The 14,978-nt window shown below is 50.0% G+C and overlaps 2 protein-coding genes across 8 annotated transcripts in view; both read right to left on the bottom strand.

The window, feature by feature from the left end:
* LOC116644850 (histone H2B type 1-A-like) overlaps positions 1-14,978 on the bottom strand; it is a 383,608-nt gene that overhangs the window by 96,560 nt on the left and 272,070 nt on the right. The window lies entirely within an intron of this gene.
* HFE (homeostatic iron regulator) lies at positions 917-9,275 on the bottom strand. Of its 7 annotated transcripts, XM_032424680.1 has the most exons (9): positions 8,837-8,922; positions 7,970-8,055; positions 7,728-7,839; positions 5,685-5,948; positions 5,208-5,507; positions 4,129-4,404; positions 3,878-3,991; positions 2,930-2,962; positions 917-2,843 (listed from the first exon to the last, which is right to left on the bottom strand). In XM_032424680.1, the coding sequence occupies exons 3-9, from the start codon at positions 7,774-7,776 to the stop codon at positions 2,554-2,556; spliced, it is 1,326 nt and encodes a 441-aa protein (XP_032280571.1). In that variant the 5' UTR covers positions 7,777-7,839; positions 7,970-8,055; positions 8,837-8,922; the 3' UTR covers positions 917-2,553. The 7 variants fall into 7 exon arrangements, with proteins under 7 accessions (XP_032280571.1, XP_032280573.1, XP_032280572.1 ...); XM_032424682.1 differs by lacking the exon at positions 7,970-8,055 and having other exon boundaries at positions 7,264-7,839; positions 8,837-9,275; XM_032424681.1 differs by having other exon boundaries at positions 7,264-8,055.

Raw genomic sequence — 14,978 nt, 5'->3', positions numbered from 1 at the left:
TTGATGAACAAGGGAAGAAAAATTAAGCTAAGAAACACTGAAAGAAAATAGAGGTTTATAACTTCCATTATAAAAAGAATGGGTGGCTCAGTAGGTTAAGGGTCTGCCTTGGGCTCAGGTCATGATCCCAGGGTCCTGGGATCCATCGAGCCCTGCGCCAGGCTTCCTGGTCAGCGGAGAGCCTGCTTCTCCCTCTCCCTCTGTTTCTCCCTCTCCCTCTGCTTCTCCCCCTGGCATATACTCTCTCTCTCTCACTCTCTCTCTCTCAAATAAATAAAATCTTAAAAAATATATATATAAAAAGAAAAGTAAGAGGCCACAGTCACCAATGGTTAGTGAAAGTCCCACTGTGAAGACAGGTGTTTCTTGAAATCTCAGTCTGTGTGAAAGAAAACCAATATAACACACACCATTCCCTAATTAGTTGTATCCTTAATGAGCTGGAAGAGCAAGGGAACCTTTTGGGCAGTCTGTTCTGAGTACAGAATAATATCCAGAGAGAATCTGTCGGTGTGCTTTCAATATGGTTTGGAAGTAAAATAACCAACACGTAACAGCTTAGATGATAATGTTTCTAGAGTGAGGAAAAACAACTAATTCAGCTACCGGAGTTTAATGAAGATATTCCATAAAACAAAATGTAAAAAAATCAGAAGCATATCAATGTCCCACAAATGACCCAGTGATTAAGTTGATTAATCCATAACATTGATAAGTACCTAAGAAAAATCATACCGTGGTGCCTGGGCGGCTCAGTCAGTTAAGCATCTGACTCTGAATTTTGGCTGAAGTTGTGACTGAGATTGAGGCCCACGCTGGGCTCTGCACTGGGCGTGGAGTGTGCTTAAGGTTCTCTCTCTCTCCCTCTACCCCTCGGCCCCCTAAAAAAAAAAATCATACAGTATACAACACAATTAATTGTATGTTTATTTAAGTGTATTTGTTGATTTTATATATTTTAATATAGCGATACTGAGAGGAAATACACAGATCATTCATAGGGTTTATCACTAGCTAATGGAATGATAGTTTCAATTCATTCAATTCAATTCATTCAATTCAAACTCATTTTCAACTTTTTGACAATAAGCACAAATTACATGTACTTTTATCCACCTAACTTTCGTAACCAGAAAAAAAAGTTAAAAAAAAAATTGTCGAGATCTCTTTGCCCAAATTCAGTAACTACCAAACAAACCATAGAGCTTTATTTGGTCTTCGGAGGCACCTGCCGTGGGAGACAGAATGCCTTGTTGCAGTTCTGTGGCCAAACACACACAGCAACAGAAAGGAGACACTGGCCATCTGGGGGTCTGTGTCAGTATTCTTTTGAACATGGTCCGATGAATTACTTTCCCAGAATGGAGTAATTCCTGATGAGTTTCTTTTCTTAATGTGCACAGTTGGGGAAGAGAACCAGACTCCCAGGAGCCCCGGGAACACGCCAGGGTACCCCCAGGCCGCTCGGTGGCATCTGTTTTACCATCTTTAATACGACAGACGGTCGCTCCGGTTCCTGGAGGGAAATGCCACGTGGCTTCTGACTCTGGAGGCGCAGGCAGAACAAAAACACTGTGGGGTCCAACACATCCACTGAGGGACTCCGCCGATCCCCGTCTGGACCCAGGGCCCGAGAGACGCGCCAGACAGAGCCGACCGGGGTGGCAGCAGAGTAAGCCGGCCACACGCTGGATTTCTTTCCGCAGAGACTTCGAAAGGAAATGGCTGAGGTTATTTTCTGTTATTTTCCCTTCGCTTTGGTCAAGCTCACTGAGAATGAAGACACTAGGGCCACAGAAGAGCCGTGCCCCCCCCCCCATTTCCTGGCACATCTAAAGCATCTAATGCCACGGCGTGTGAGATGGATCAGAGTCAGACTGACTGAGCTGAAACCTCTCTAGCCCTGGAAGGCTGTGAGATACTCCCTACTTCATTTTGTTCACCTAAAAAACCCATGAGGATAATAGTTCTTATATCAGAGAATTATGGTAAGAATCATAATGTAAGCAGGTGCTCAGAACTCAGTCTGGCAGCAAGTGCTTTTTTTTGTAAGTGTCAGCCACCTTATCATCACCATCATCATCCTTAGGATCACTTTCCTTATCATCTCATTAGCAGAATCCAAGTAGGAAATGACTGCGTTACTTCAAGCCTGGCATACCAGAGAGGCACTGTGAACGCATTCGTGTAAATCGTGACTCTGGGGAAACCTATGTGACATCTTGCTGCCAGTTAGAAAAACATACCCCTCCTCAAGATGTTTCCTGCCCACTTTCTGGAAACTATCATGAATAAACACAGGCATCCACAATGGCTCTTCTGAGGGTACCTCCATGGCTTGTACAGTACACGGCCTTCACCGCTGCACAATGACCCACTTCACCCTCTGGTGGAAGAGACCACAGGGCTTGGTGACAGGTGAATTACTGGGTAACAGAGAGAGAGAGGATCAAAAGGAAATTGGATGGGCCTAGGAAATGCCTGGATGTGTGTGCAAAATTCTGGTAAGGGCATGAGAGTGTTATGTCCCGGGGAGAAAGTTCATCGTTTTTCTCAGATGCTGAAAGGAACCGTGAGTCTCCCAAATTTCAGGAGCGTTATTCCAGAGATAGGAGATGAGATGACATGGGCATACGGAGTCGGAAGTGATGCAGAAATGAAGGCAGGCTCTAGAGGCAGCTTGAGATTCAAGGCAGCTGGTTCTGCCCAGAGGCCGGCGCTGGGGCTCATTGGCATGCAGGAACTCAGAAACCAAAATGGGAGACACTTCTCAAAAATGAACATGGCAGGCCACAAGCAGAGAGTTCCTGGGGCAGTTCCTGGTCGTTCAGTCCAATTCTGCCCTGGAACATGAAGAAGGCCACAGGGGCACCCTCTCTTTGAGGCTCCACGTCCCCTCCCCACGAGGGGTCTGCAGGCTGTCACTTACATTCAGCCAAGACGTAGTCCCCCGAGGCTCCTCCTGCAGAGACAAGAGACAGAAAAGGGGCATCGCAGACCTGAGCACCCTGCTGCCTAGTCCCTGGTCCTCACCTCCCACATCCATTCACCTCAACTGGGACCACCCCCTTCCCCGAGCACCATCATCTCTCACCTGGAGTTGCTTACCAGCTCTCTAGCTGGCTCCTTGCCTCCCATCTCACCTCCTGACACTCATTCTCCAACTGCCCAGACCGTGTCCCCCATACTGTCCCTGCACTGACTTCCCAGGGCTCCCTGGCTAGCATCCTCGAGGCCCCCAGAGCTCCGCCTGGCTGGCTTCCATCTGCCCCCCCTCCCCCAGATGCTCAGGAGGCAGGCGTGCACCCTGGTGATGGACAGGCGGAGACACAATCATTTCTCACCTCCCACTATGCCTCATGCTCTGCCATGTGCATGGCTGCCCCATCTGGTAGACCCCCCTCGTCCTCAACCTTTCCTAAAGCCATCTACCTCAAGGCCCAGAATCCTTGGTCAATCCTCAGCAGGTCATGGCCATTCCTTCTTTTGACACCCAGAGAATGGTCTGTCTTAGGACCTCAGGGGCTCTCCTTTAACCGTGTTTGCTCGTGCTACGGATTTCATTCCCTTCTAGTTGTGGGTCCTGAGAATAGCAACAGCGATGAACCCAACTGCAAAGCCCATGTACTACTTTAAGGAGCATCTCGCAAAACAGTGGGTGCTCAAAAGAAGTTTGTTGAATTTGGAGCTTTCATTCTAGGAAAACAATTCATTCCTGCTCCCGGGGCGGAACCTGCGTCCCCAAAGAGAAAAAGAGGAACAGGCTTCTTTCAGATGGACACCAAATCCCCTTCGCCCTCCCTCAGCCCACTTCCTGATGCATTAGTGTGTCCTGGGGTCAGAGGAACTGAGAGACTTCCTCCTTCTTCCTACTCACTCGAAGCCTGCCTTTTCCTGAAGATTCTGAACAGAATTCCAATAAAAAAGAGGATGACGCAGACAGCGATCCCACCGATGACTCCAGTGAGCAGGGTGCCAGGCACCGGGGGTTCTAAAACAGCAAAAGCAAATGAAAGCTGGGACTGCGGCCCCAGCCCGGCTCAGACCCTCCCCTCACTGCCATGCTGACCCCTCTGGTTCCGCCCACAACGGACTTCTTCCACCACCACCCCCAGCTCCCATCCGTACCCCAGGAGGCAGTGAGGGGCTGATCCAGGCCTGGGTGCTCCACCTGGCAGGTGTATCTCCGTTCTTCCCCAGGGGGCACGGCCAACGCCACCCAGCCCTGGTAGGTCCCATCCCCGTTGGGCAGCACGTCTTTCAGCTCAACGTCCTTGGCATCCAGGGGCTGCCTGTCCTTCAGCCACTTCATGGTGATGTTCCGGGGGTAGAAGTTCAGAGCCTGACACTGCAGGGTGCTCACCGTCGAGGCCACGTGATGGGTCACCTTCACCAAAGGAGGCACTGGACAGGAAGGAGGAAGGATCTGGAGAGGGGAGCTCTCTACCCTTGCCAAGAAGACTGGAATTTTCACTTTCCTTTCTCTATGGGCTGGAGGAAGAAGCTAACCCTAGGCCGATGCCGCTGCGTGAGTCACCATACTGTGTCCTAAACCATGTCGCAGGACTCAGCTGTGATGGGGTGCTGCATGGTAGATAGTCAAGCCCATGCTCCTGTCCCGTATATAAATATGCATACCTGCATCTCGCGGCTTCTGTCCTTTGTCAATACAGTAAATGGAATCGGACAAAATTCCCCTGTATGTGGATTTGATTGACTAAGCCCTACTGGTTCATTCTACCTGGCTCAACCCAGTAAGGATTCTTGTAAGAAGGGGCCCTGGAAGATTGGAAGCCCTCAGGGACTCTCTCTCTGTTCTGTGAAAGTAACCTTTAACCTCCAAACGATTCTGCTACTCTGCCTGGCTGCCTCCTTTGGTAATTGCTTGGCTTGGCATTCATGTGATAATTGACATCTCTGAAATTCCTAAAAGGTATAAGTATACACAGGGTTCTCAGTTAAATCAAAAGATCACAGATACTTCTTTGGCCACATGTAGGGAGAAAAAAAAAACAAACCCTAAAACCATGCCCCTGGGCTGGGTCCTACATCTCAGTTATAAGGTGGAGACCTCAGACCTCAGCGCCTTCCCCGAGAGTCACGTCACGTGACCCTGGCCCCCTGGGAAAGTGCAGCCGGGACCTCCCCCGGCACCTGGGACGCTGCATCCGGAGAGTCTGTGGGCAGATGGGGCGCTCCCACCATACCTTGCCGGTCCAGGGCCCCTCTCCCCAGCTCCAGCAAGCGCTGCAGCTGCTCCGGGCAGTCCCTCTCGAGGTAGGCCCTGTTCTGTTTGGCTCGAATCTTGTTCACTTCCCACTCCAGCTTGGTGGCCTGGGCCTTGGGCTCTGCTGCTCTCCAGTCCAGCGTCTCGGGGCAGAATTCCAGATGGTTCTGCCCGTCGTACCCGTACTTCCAGAACCCCCTGGTGCTGTTGTCCTCTTGCACCTCGCAACCCAGGATCACTTGCAGGGTGTGGGACTCTGACAACACCCCGAGCTTCGTTACTGAAACCAAAGGAGTAAGTCCCTGTCTCAGCATCCATCCCCAGGGACCCCAGGACCTCAGACTCCTGCCCTCCTCCCCCAGGACCTCAGACTCCCTGCTTGCTCACCCAGAGCCATCTTCGAGCTACAGGAATGCGCTCTGCCCACCTCAGAAAGGAGAGCGCCCTCTCCACGTACCCTTGCTATGGTTGTGATTGTCCATGATGGTCCAGAAGTCGACGATGAACATGTGATCCCACCCTTTCAGGCTCTGACTCAGCTGCAGCCACAGCGGGCTGGCGGCCCCATCCCGGACCCACTGGGCGCGGGGCTCTGCACGGCGACTCTCGTGACTGTAGGACACGAATAGCTGGTCGTCCACGTAGCCCAAAGCCTCAAACAGGGGCAGCCCAAGGTCCGGCACCGAGGCGCCCATGAAGAGGTAGCGCAGGGAATGGGACCCTGGGGGGAAGGCAAGAGGACAGCTCCGTGGGATGCAAGCGGGGTGGGGGGGCGGAGGGGCCACATCCCTGCTGGATCAAACTCACAGCACCAGCTGTGTCTGGGCCCACCCCGCTGCACGTGCGCTGCAGGGCCTCTCTGCGCTCCGCCACAGGCCTGGGTGCTCTCGCCCCCCCGGGGGGCTGCCACCACCCCCCTCGGAGCTCCCAGCCTCTGCCCTACTTCCCACATTTAGGGCAATCTCCCCTGCAGCCCACAAACTCTCAGATCCCAAAGGGTCTCTCGCTGGGGCAGCCGAGCTCAGGAGTTGATGCTCAGGGCAAATTGGATCCAAGTGCTGAGGAATTCACTGTTGGGTTTTTTCCACGACTGCCGTCTCTAAACCCTTTCCTGTGTAAATGTTTGCCGTGAAATGCTGGCAGATCTGCTGATCCATAACTAAGACACTTTCAGAGCAAACACGGAAGAAGCCCCAGTAAGAGCAAGTGAGAGTTTCCCTTCCTTCCGCTGATGAACGCCCAAGGCCTAGAACAGCACCTGGCATGTACTAGGGGCTCAGTACATGCTTGTTAGATGGATTGATGACGACTCCTTGGTTTTCATCTCTGGCCCTGAACTCCAGATTCTTACGCCCAACTGCCGACGGGCACCACCAGTTGGATGAGGAATTGGAAAAATCAAACTTAAGTCTAACTCTTGATTTCCCCCAAGCTGCTCTTTCTTCTGCCTTCCCCATCTCAGAAATGGCATCACCTATCACCCCATTGCTCAGGCCAATAAAACGTTTAAAATAATAAAATAATTTTTAAAGAACAGAGTCGCCTTTGACTTTTCTCTGTCTCTCACACGGCACCGGGGTCCTTCGGCAACTTCCTCTTGAATACATCCAGGATGCTGCTCTGCTCCTCGTCTGCCCGCCCCCAGGCCCAGCCGCCGCGTCCGGCTGGCACCCAGCAACAGTTTCCCGGCTGCTCCCGACTCTGACTGCGACTTCCTTCACCCCTGCCTCCTGCAGACCAGCGAGAGCAACCCTTCCCAAAGCTGTGCCAGATCAGGTCCGTCCTCGGCTGGAACCCACACGGCAGCCCGCGAGGTCCTAGGAGGCCTGGCCTGTGGCCCATGGCTGAGCCCCTGACGAGTCCCGGCCTCTGGTCCCTATGCTCGTGCTGCACCCCAGACGCTCCTAACTGGGGAGCTGTGTCTCCCAGCAGACACTTGGCAACGTCTGGAGACACTTGTGACCGTCATAACCGGGGGATTGCTACTAACACCCCGTGAGTAAAGCACATCCTACGATGCACACAACGGTCCTCACCACAGACAGGGGTCAGTTTCCCCGAGGGTGCAGTCCCTGCTTCCACTCCACTTGCGGGGTCCACTCAGCTCGTCTGGGAAGCTTCCAGCCGGCACCAGCCTGTTTCCTTCAGCTCTCGGCTCCACCACCAGCCTGAGAGGAGCCTGCCCCAGCCTCCCCACCTCACCCGTCTCCACAGCTCCTGCCGCTACCTGGGGCGCTGGGTCCTCTTGTTAGTTTATTGTCATCTCCCCAAGAGAACGCAAAATGCCAGAGGGCAAGGACTTGGCTCCCTGCTACCTCCCTGGGGTCCAGAACAGTGCAACTCATGCTCTGTTACTCCCTTTCTACGCGTGAACAACGAATATCTCTGTTCCACATCAAATTGAGGATTCAACCTCTACTGTGGTGTGACATTTAAGAATCACAGCTATGGGGGTGCTGGTTCCGCCTCAAAAGCCCAGGGTAACGGGGAACAAAATTACCCATGAGCAGGTCATGCCTCATTGTCATCTCTGTAACGTGGATACACATACGACCTTCCCTCCAAGCGTTGTTCTCAGACCGTGTAGAAGGTGTGCAAAGAGTCACGGTCACCTGAGATTAGGAACAGTGGTGGTACTTCATTTTTCATCAGAGAACCAGATCCCACGTTCTTTCTAACCTGGGGAAGGATAACCTGAGGGCCAGTCAACACTAGTAAAATCGCCCTATGACTGGTTCTTACCTCCCAATGCTGGGTGGAGTCAAACCAGATCACAGAGACGAAGGTGATTTAAAACTGAGTTAAATGTTAGTCGTCACGTTGGCATCCTTTAGTAAAAACCCATTAGTTATGTATAGTACGATTAACGTTGCAAATCAACCCCCCCCTCCCAGGCTGAAAATGAGAACTCTTCCGTTCAGTTCAAAAGTCCAGAAATCACCGTTATCATGAAAAACTACAGTTTTTCCAGGCAAAAGAATAACCGGCCGCCAAGAGTCAGTAAGGCCGGGGTCAGATCTGTCTCGGGAGCCTCCCCTGACCCCGAGTTGGAAAGGGGTGGGAGGAGGGGCGCGGGAAGCCCAGCCCCCCGCTCGCTCCAGCAGCGCCCCCCACGTGCCGGCGAGACCGGGTGCGGGGGGGCGGGGAGGGACCCCGCTCGGCCGAGGCCTGCTGCCCTCCGCCAGCCCTGAGCCTCAACACCCCGGCCGGGCCCACGTCGTCTTTGGGGAGAAGAACTTCCTGTTTGGGGACGACAGGAGAAAACACGACATGGCCCAAAGCAGAACGAGGGCACCCAGCTCGGAGTCCGAGGGCCCGGGGACCCTAGCTCAGCCCGGATGAGAAACGCACAGATTTGGAGTTAAAAGTAGTTAAAAGCGTCACAGTCGGCGGAGGGGGCGGGTGGCTCCGAGCGCCACCCTGGGAGCTGCGGCGGGGGCGGGGGGCGCACAGGTCCCGGGCGAGGGGACCGCAAACCCGCCCGCACCCGGCGGCGGAGCCCCTCCCGGGAGAGTCGGGGACAGGCTGCGCTCGGGGCCCCCGCACTTGGCCACCCCAGGGGCTCAGCGAAGCTGGTTTCGGTCTCGCCCCCCGGCGGCCCGGACTCACGCGGCGGCCGCCCGAGCGCGGCCACGATCCGCAGCAGGAGCAGCGCGAGCAGCGCGCACCGCGCTCCCGGCTCCATCTCGGCGCTGCGACCGCGCGTCGTCCCGGAACTTCACCCGCCTCCGAGCCGCGGCGACGTGGGCATGGCCAGCAAGTCACCCTGGAGTCGCTGCCCGGGCTGCGGGGATTCCGGACCAAACTTCCTGGCCGGTGCGATGCCTTTCCGGGCCGTGGCTGCAAAGAAACGCGCCTGCTGAACTTGAACTCTCCGGCAGCCTGAGCACGGGCTTGTGAAACTCAGCGACCCAGCTGTCCCTGCGGGTTTCCGGGCCTAAGGGGACGTTGCTGATGGGGGGAGAGTGTGCTTAACAGTGGTCCGACCTGAATAGCTTAATTTCTGACATTCGATATTTAAATAGTAATTCAAAAATTAGCGATACGTTTTCAAAGTGTTTATCTGAAGTTCAGCTTGCCGATCTTGTTATTGAACTTAAAAATACAGTTTTTGTGTAAAACTTCCATTTTATTCCCACAGTAGAAATAATTAAATCCTAAGTTTAATAAATTAGAACCTACTGAAACATCTTTCACAATTTACATAGTTAAATTTCACGAAATTTACAAAACACTTGAATCACCTAGAAAATCATTAAACCCATTGATGCCCTGCTTTTACCGTCAGCTACTAATTTAATTGGTGTGCCGTGCTACCTGGGGATTGGAATTTTAACCCCCGCCCCCCACAACCCACCCACACACACACCCAAAGTTTGGGAACTACTGCTTTAGATATTTCAAAACATATTAATAAATTTAATACAGCTGATTTTCCTAAAAACTTTAATATCTTTTAATATCTTTAATATCTATAAAGCTAATAAATCCAATGAGCAATATCTTTTTTAGCATGTATGCCAATTTTGGCCATCTAAGAAAAAAAATCAAACTGGGAAATTGGGGCCTAACTGTAGGGGGATTTGAAATGTTGAATACAGTTGATGAGTACATTGGGGTTGACTGTAATATTCTTTTTCTTGGTAACAGCTTGATTATGGAGATTTAATTCACGCGCCATATGATTCATCCACTTAAGGTGTAAAATTCAGTGAGTTTTTGTATTTTCACAAAGGCATGTAACTATTACCTTGGTTTTAGAACATTTTTCATCCTCTCCACAAAGAAACCTTGTACCTTTTAGACAGCACCTCCGAATCCCTCCATGCCTCCCACCCCACCCAAGGCAGTCACTAACCTACCTTCTGTCTCAATAGACTTACCTCTTCTGAACATTTTATACCATGGAAGCCTAGAATATGTGGTTCCTCACGACTGGTTTCTTTTATTTAGCATGATGTTTTCACGTTTCTTTTTCGTGGACGAACAGTATTCCATTAGACCCCATATCCATTCGTCAATTGATGAAAACTAGATTATTTCAACTTTGTGCCTATTAGGAATAATGCTGCTCTGAACACTTGTGTACCCATTTTTGTGTGGACTTATATTTTATTTTCTTTTGGGTGTACACCTAGGGGTGGAATTGCTGGGTCATATGATGACTCCATGTTTAATTAACCTTTTGAGGAACCGCCAGACTGTGTTCCAAAGTGGCTACACCATTTTGCGCTCTCATCAGCAGTGAATGACAGTTCCGATTTCTCTACACCTTTGCCAACACTTCCTATGGTTCATCTTTATAATGCTAGTCATCCTAGTCAGTGAGAAGTAGTGCTTCATTGTGCTTTGGATTTGCATTTCCCTGATGACTGGTGATATTGAACATCTTTTTTTTTTTTTTACCAGATTAGCGGCCATCTGCAAACCTTCTTTGGAGAAATGTCTATTCAGATCCTTTGCCATTTTAAAATCTGGGTTATTTGCTTTTTCTCATTGAGTTGTAAATGTCCTTTATGTATTCTAGATAAAGTCCTGTACCAGATGTATGATTTGGAATTTCCGATTCAGTGTGTTGTCTTTTTACTTGCTTGGTGGTATGCTTGCTAATGTTGGTGAAGTGCAATTTATCTATTTTTTTCTTTAGTTATTTGTACTTTGGGTGTCGTAACTAAGAGATCATTGCCAAATCCAAGGTCACAAAGATTTATACCTATGGTTTTTTCTAAGTATTTGTAGTTTTAGTTCTTACATTTACGTCTTTGATCCATTTTGAGTTAATTTTTGGATATGGTATGAGGTTGAGGTCCAACTTCATTCTTTTTCATGTGTGTAAAGGAAAAATCTCAGCTTTTCCTTCGTGTATGGGGGAAAAAACCAGTTCTTCTGCATTGTGTTTTCTATCCTGTGTGTCTCCTTTACTCCTCACACAAAACACTTGCCTTCTGACTCTTCTGGTCAGCAAATGGTTGGAGTTCCCCATAACGATAAGCAATTCTCTACAACATCAGCTGGGTGTCCTACAATTTAACTCAATCCTGATCCTCTCTACTTGGAGGTGGTGTCGGATCCCACAGGTAAGGGCCCAGCCCCATGAAACTGCCCCCCCTTCAGATGCCATTCTCAAGGCCACATTGTCACCTGTGCTTCTGACCAATGGGTCATCGGTCAGAAGTTCCAGTGACCCCCTTCTCAAGTTCAATTAGTTGGCTAGAACGGATGGCTCACAGAACTCAGGGAAACATGTAGGTTTACCTGTTTATTAAAGGATATGATAAAGGACACAGATGAACAGCCAGGTGAAGAGATACATAAAGAGAGATGTGGGAGGGTCCTGAGCACAGGGCGTCTGTCCCTCTGGAGCCGGGGTGCATCCCTCTCTTGGCGTGGATGCCTTTCCCCAGCCTGGAAACTCCCCCAAACCCATTCTATTGGGATTTTATAGAGGCTTCTCACACAGGCATGATCAATTATTAACTCCATTTCCAGCCCCTCTCCCCTCTCTGGAGGATGGTGGCGGGGGGAGGGGGGGACATTGAGTATTCGAAGCTTCTATTCATGGCTTGGTCTTTCTGGTGACCCTCATCCGAGAGCCACCAGGAACTCACCAGAGTTGCCTCATTAGAACAAAAGAACAATTTCCTATTACCCAGGAAATTACAAGGATTTTAGGAGCCCTGTGTTAGGAACTGAGGGGGAGTCCAACATATATTTCCTATCATCTCACAGTGTGGATATTCAGTTGTCCCAGCACCATCTGTGAACAGACTATTCTTTCTTTACTGAATTATTTTGGCACCCTTGTCAAAAATCAATTGACTGTGTATGTGAGGATTTATTTCTGGACTCTCGGTTCTATTTCATTGATCTAGTTCCTGAAAGTGCATATATCAAAATTAAAGATTCTTGTTCAGTGAAGGATACTGTGGATTAAGTTAATAAATAGCTGACGGAATGGCGGAAAGTTTTATATGATGTTGGAAACAGACAGAAGGGTTAGTAATTAGAAGAGAAAAGAAACTCCCCTAAATCAAGAAGACTAAGACAGAAACCCCAAATCAAGAAATGAGTGAAAAAAAAAATGAACAAGAAACTTACATGAGAAAAATCCAAAGCACTTGGTAAAAAAGGTAATGAAAAGGGATATATAATTTTGTCTCTTAGGGCATTAACAAATTACAAAGTTGAATACTGCCCAGTGTTTGTGTGGATATAGGAGTGCAGACTGGGGCTTCAATTCCGTTCCCGGGCGCCCTTTGTTAAGATTTTCTCAAACGTATCCTTCAACGTACACGTCTGCGTGTGACCAGAAGGTGCGGACACACAGGGTATGCCCTCCCTGAGAGAGTAAAATGAGTAAAATGCGACAACTGCACCACAGGGTATTGTAAGAAACCAAAGACATTCGTTTAGTAAATTAAAAATACATGCAATGCAAAACAAGGACATTTTCCCTCTGATGGACATTTTCAACCAAAAATACCCATTTAACTCATTAGAAAGGCAGTCTGCAAAGGTGGAATGGGAGTGGGCCGTGGTGGCAGAGAGGGATACGGAGAGTAAGCACACACGCACACTCCCTTGTGTGCGTTCTCTGGCAGAAACAGGGGGGCCTGGAGGATTGAGGGCCTTCTCCGCCCCACCTGCTGGACAGCAAACGGCCAGGGACGAGCTCTCACTCTCCACGAAGTGACATGGCGACAGTAAATGCGGTCTGATCTGCGGCTCCAGACTCTGGCCGTGCAGAAGACCCTGACAGCAAGCCCCACTGTGCTTCTTCTTAGCTTTCCTACCTGATTAGAATAGCTTTTTCCAAAGAACTCCAATGGCAGCCATGGCCAAAATGCTTGCTAACATGGACATCCGAGCAGTGGTGTTCCCGGAGTCCGATGAAGGCTCTGTTTGAGGTTCCACAGGACTTAACTGCCGGCTTCTTTTCACCCCTCCCCAGGGTGAGAGTCTGGGTCCTCTGCCCCAACCATCTGCTTCGGTGAATATGCCAGACCCACCCAGGGCTACCAACGCTGACGGCCTCGCTCCTTACTCCACGTGCTAATGGTGGCCCCGTTCAGGCCTCGGTATTCAGTGTGGCAGGGGTAGGTGGCTTCTTCTCCCCAAGGGATAGTCACCCAGCGCTGCCAGGTTCCATTCTTGCTGGGCTGGCCCCCTCTGTGGTCTGAGCGCAGGCCTCTCTGACCCCTTAGCGAGAACTGGTATCGGTATGATAGCGCAGAGGAAGAAACACAGGGCTGGGCTCCGCACCACTGCTTCCTGCCAAGAGGTCCCATGGCTGGTCACATATATTGAAGGAGGTTCTGAGGGGCAGGGGTGGGAGGAAGAATGGGCCCTGGGCCCTCCCTTCTGAGATACTAGCTCACTCCACGAGACCAGCAACCACTTGCAGGCTGGCCTCAGCCCCTCAGCTGGTGCTTCAGCCTCAGCCCCTCACGTCTCTGGAAACCCTTGTGGATGGGCAGGTGTTATGGGTTGAAATGTGTCCCCCACTAAAATGGTTGTTGCAGTCCTAACTCCCAGTACCTGTAAATGTGACCTTATTTGAAAACAAAGTTTTTTTTTTCCAAATGATCAAACTAAGGTAAGGCCATTAGGATGGGACCTAATCCAATAGGACTGATTTTGACCCAGAGAAGTTCACAGAGGGAAGATGTGAAGACACAGGGGGTAATCCACTGCAGGCTAGATGCCAGGAGAGGGACCTGGAACAGATTTTCTCTTGCCTTGCTCAGAAGGAACCAACCCTGTCAACACTTTAATTTCAGAATTAACCCCAGAACAGTAATTTCAAATTGTCCAAGTCCTGCTTATTACCCGAGGAGAGGAAAGGAAAGGGAAATGCAATTTGCAGAATGCTAGCCCTGTACTAAGGATCATGCTAGCCTATTTATATAGGAGAAACTTACTCTCAATATCTTCTTTTTTTTTTAAGATTTTATTTATTTATTTAAAAGAGAGAATGAGATAGAGAGAGCATGAGAGGGGGGAGGGTCAGAGGAAGAAGCAGCCTCCCTGCTGAGCAGGGAGCCTGATGCAGGACTCGATCCCAGGACTCCAGGATCATGACCTGAGCCGAGGGCAGTCGCTTAACCAACTGAGCCACCCAGGCGCCCTATCTTACTCTCAATATCTTCTTAAAAATATATTATCCTGGGATGCCTGGGTGGCTCGGTTGGTTAAGCTCCTGACTCTTGATTTCAGCTCAGGTCATGATCTCAGGGTTGTGAGGTCACATCCAGCTCCATGCTGTTTGTCCCTCTCTCTCTGCTCCTTCCCCCACTCTCTCAAATAAATAAATAAATAAAATCCTTAATAGATATATTATCTCTATTTGCAGACTGGGAGTTGAGTGTCTTGCCCAAGTTCACGGAGGCGAATAACTCTGTGAACTCACAGAAATGAATAACTTTCTGCCTTAATGACTTTAACAGAATCAGAGAGGAACCAGGCCAGGTTCTACAGAAGCTGTGTTTCATTGCATCTGGTTCCTGATTGTTTCTCTGTCTTCCTCTGAAGCAGGTGGTCTAAACCCAGGATGAGTTCCTAGGAATGCCAGAACTTGTTAGGAAAGCTTAGTTTCCTGTCTTCATGTATACATTCACACAAGGAAACATGTCTTGTGCCCATGTAGGCTCCCTTCCGCCTGGTTGCTCCCCTGACTTCTCTCCCTCCCCCCAAAAGCCCTTCAAGCTCCGTCCACAGGAACAGTAACTTTCTAGGCCAAGAATGTTTGTTC

The sequence above is a fragment of the Phoca vitulina genome, unplaced genomic scaffold, assembly GCF_004348235.1.
Source record: "Phoca vitulina isolate PV1807 unplaced genomic scaffold, GSC_HSeal_1.0 scaffold31, whole genome shotgun sequence".
NCBI lineage: Eukaryota > Metazoa > Chordata > Mammalia > Carnivora > Phocidae > Phoca > Phoca vitulina.
Note: the sequence above shows the minus strand (reverse complement) of the source record. Positions and strands in the feature narration are given on the sequence as shown.

Excerpts from the sequence above, each read along its gene's own strand:
- HFE (XM_032424678.1), bottom strand. The coding sequence starts at position 8,912 with ATGGAGCCGGGAGCGCGGTGCGCGCTGCTCGCGCTGCTCCTGCTGCGG. Across the intron at positions 5,949-8,836 it reads CGCGCTCGGGCGGCCGCCGC|GGTCCCATTCCCTGCGCTAC; the intron begins GTGAGTCCGGGC and ends CCTTCCCCCCAG. Across the intron at positions 3,992-4,128 it reads GCCCCTCACTGCCTCCTGGG|AACCCCCGGTGCCTGGCACC; the intron begins GTACGGATGGGA and ends TTGCTGTTTTAG.